Source organism: Chionomys nivalis, chromosome 2 (genome assembly GCF_950005125.1).
Source record: "Chionomys nivalis chromosome 2, mChiNiv1.1, whole genome shotgun sequence".
In the NCBI taxonomy this organism is placed as follows: Eukaryota; Metazoa; Chordata; class Mammalia; order Rodentia; family Cricetidae; genus Chionomys; species Chionomys nivalis.
The window spans coordinates 126,990,142-126,992,342 of NC_080087.1; the positions used below are offsets into that span (position 1 = coordinate 126,990,142).

The window sequence follows — 2,201 nt, forward strand, 5'->3', positions numbered from 1 at the left end:
GATCACAAACAAAACAACAAAAAAGAAAACGGGGATGGAGAATGAGAGTAGGGAGTAGGGGAGGTAGAATTCATTCTCCAAAATATTCTCCTGTGAATGTATTAGACCTCAGAAAAATGAAATAAAAAACAAAAGGTGCGAGGCATTTGATGAACTTAAACCAATGGAGATTATAATAGTCTAGCAAACAGATTTCTTACATGGCGGCAGTGGTTGCGCTTTTAAAGGAGAGTGCTATTTTCACACCTACAAATACAGCTACAGACTCTCCAATACATCTCCTTACTGTGAATGTTTGGAGATTAGGTTCTATTAGCACCACGCTGAAACCGATGGTAAAGATGAAGTCAATAAAGTTTCGAATCAACGTTTTTACTTTTGCTCGAGGAAAAAATGTCAACTCAGGTTAGTGCTTTAAGATTTAATCCATTTCTATGCTTTCTCTCTTTGGAGATTGAGTGCTTTTTCATGTGGATTAGTTCCAATACAAATGCTAAGAGGTATAATAAGTGCATGGTGAGGTATTCCAGCTCTGGAGTTCCTCCCCAAGGAATAGCCAAAAAAACTAAACTACCTTCAGATAGGGTTGCTGAAGGCTACGCTACAGAATCAGGCAGCTTTAAGGACCCTGTTGGCAGACAAACCTGGGTCTAGCTATGAAGACCTTGCCTCTGCATGGGCTTAGGTCGGTCGATGGCTGTGCCTTCGATGAAATCTATGTGGCTCACTGTGGTGTCTGGAAGGATAAGGGGTTGACTCTCTGTTTCGGTGGTGGGTAGAGATTCTCCGGATGGGGCCTGGCCTCTGCTCACGATATGCTGAGCTGGATTCCCTGTTATGCTCATTCCTGCGCCTCGGGGAAACTCTGCGAAATGGCTGTTGCTGGGAGGATGGAGAGGAGGACATGGCGTCTTCTCTGCGGTTTGGCAGGTTTCGAGCATGAGAGGAAGATCTCTGAGAACTGTGGCGGTGGTACCTGGGAGAGGAAGAGTGCCTGGACTCAGGGGCTTCATGCAGCTCACGCCTGTCGTGGTCTCGAGACTGCCTTCTATCCACCCGGTCTGGCTGTCTCTGAGCAGGAACATCCCTGATCCACCTGCCCACAGTGTTGTGATCTGGGAGGACCACTCCCCAGGCGTCTGCCACGTGCGCCAGCAGCAGCTGCGAGAGGTGGCGGTGCGCCCGCTCATCCCAGTGGACACCATCACTCAGTCGGTGCTGCCCCGCATGGCGGAAGTGGAAGTGGAGATCCAGCACGTCGAAGCCACGCCTCACCGCCTCCGCTGAGCTGTAGAAGTTGGCCTCCATCACATCTTCGCGCAGGCGCGTGGGGCAGCCTGGCGCATCAGGCAGAATGAAGCCCCCAGATACGACCTCGGCGATAGGCATGGCGGTGTTCCACACCAGGAGGCAGGAGGCAGGCAGCACTTGATCCAGACGGCTGAACACCTTCTCCAAGTCCTCTTGGTAGCGCCTACGGAAGTTGCGTCCATATCTGGACAAGTCCCAGAGGCAAGAGTTCATCACCACCAAGTCAGGGGCATAGTGGCCCCAGCGCAGCTGGTGCAGGATATCCTCGACGTAGGGCGAGTAGGCACGTGTGAGGAAGTAGAAGCGCACCAAGTGGTGGCCCGAGCAGAACTGGCGCACCTCGCGGTAGTGGGTGCCGTTGTGCATGCGTCCCCACCTGCCGCCCTCCAGCAGCACGTCGTGCTCGAAGCTCAGCTCACCTTTACTCTTCAGCTGACTGGAAGACAGCAGGCAGTCTTTCTGCAGCAGGAGAACCAGGTCCTTGTACACGGCGCGCTGGATGGAGTCCCCCAGGATGACGACGAACTTGTTATGTAAGAGCTTCTGGACTTCGTGAGCTCGGAGGTGGGGCATGATGGCTTCCTTGCAGGGAGCTCAGGGAAAGCGGAGAAGCTCGCAGTAGAGCGCTCCGTGCAGCTTTCTGGCCGCGAGGTTTAGGACAGCAAGCTTGAGCTCCTGAGGCTGCAGACTGCCTCATCCGGTTTGCCACCGCCCACGGTGTGACCTCTGAACCCTGAAAAGTGTTGCGTGCGTCCAGGCTCCACCTGGCGGATGGGAGGTTTAGCACCTCATGAGGAAGTAGTGGCACCCCGGGAGTACAGGCGGATGTCCTGGGCATGGGCCCTCTTGCTTCTGCTGTCTAGAGTGGCCTCAGCCAGGGTCTCAGCCCG

At 53.8% G+C, this 2,201-nt stretch overlaps 1 protein-coding gene across 1 annotated transcript; it reads right to left on the bottom strand.

The window, feature by feature from the left end:
* Positions 1 to 681: 681 nt before the first annotated feature.
* Positions 682 to 1,884, bottom strand: LOC130869308 (PC-esterase domain-containing protein 1B-like). Its single transcript, XM_057761302.1, has one exon. The coding sequence runs from the start codon at positions 1,882 to 1,884 to the stop codon at positions 682 to 684; it is 1,203 nt and encodes a 400-aa protein (XP_057617285.1).
* Between the last annotated feature and the right edge of the window lie 317 nt (positions 1,885 to 2,201).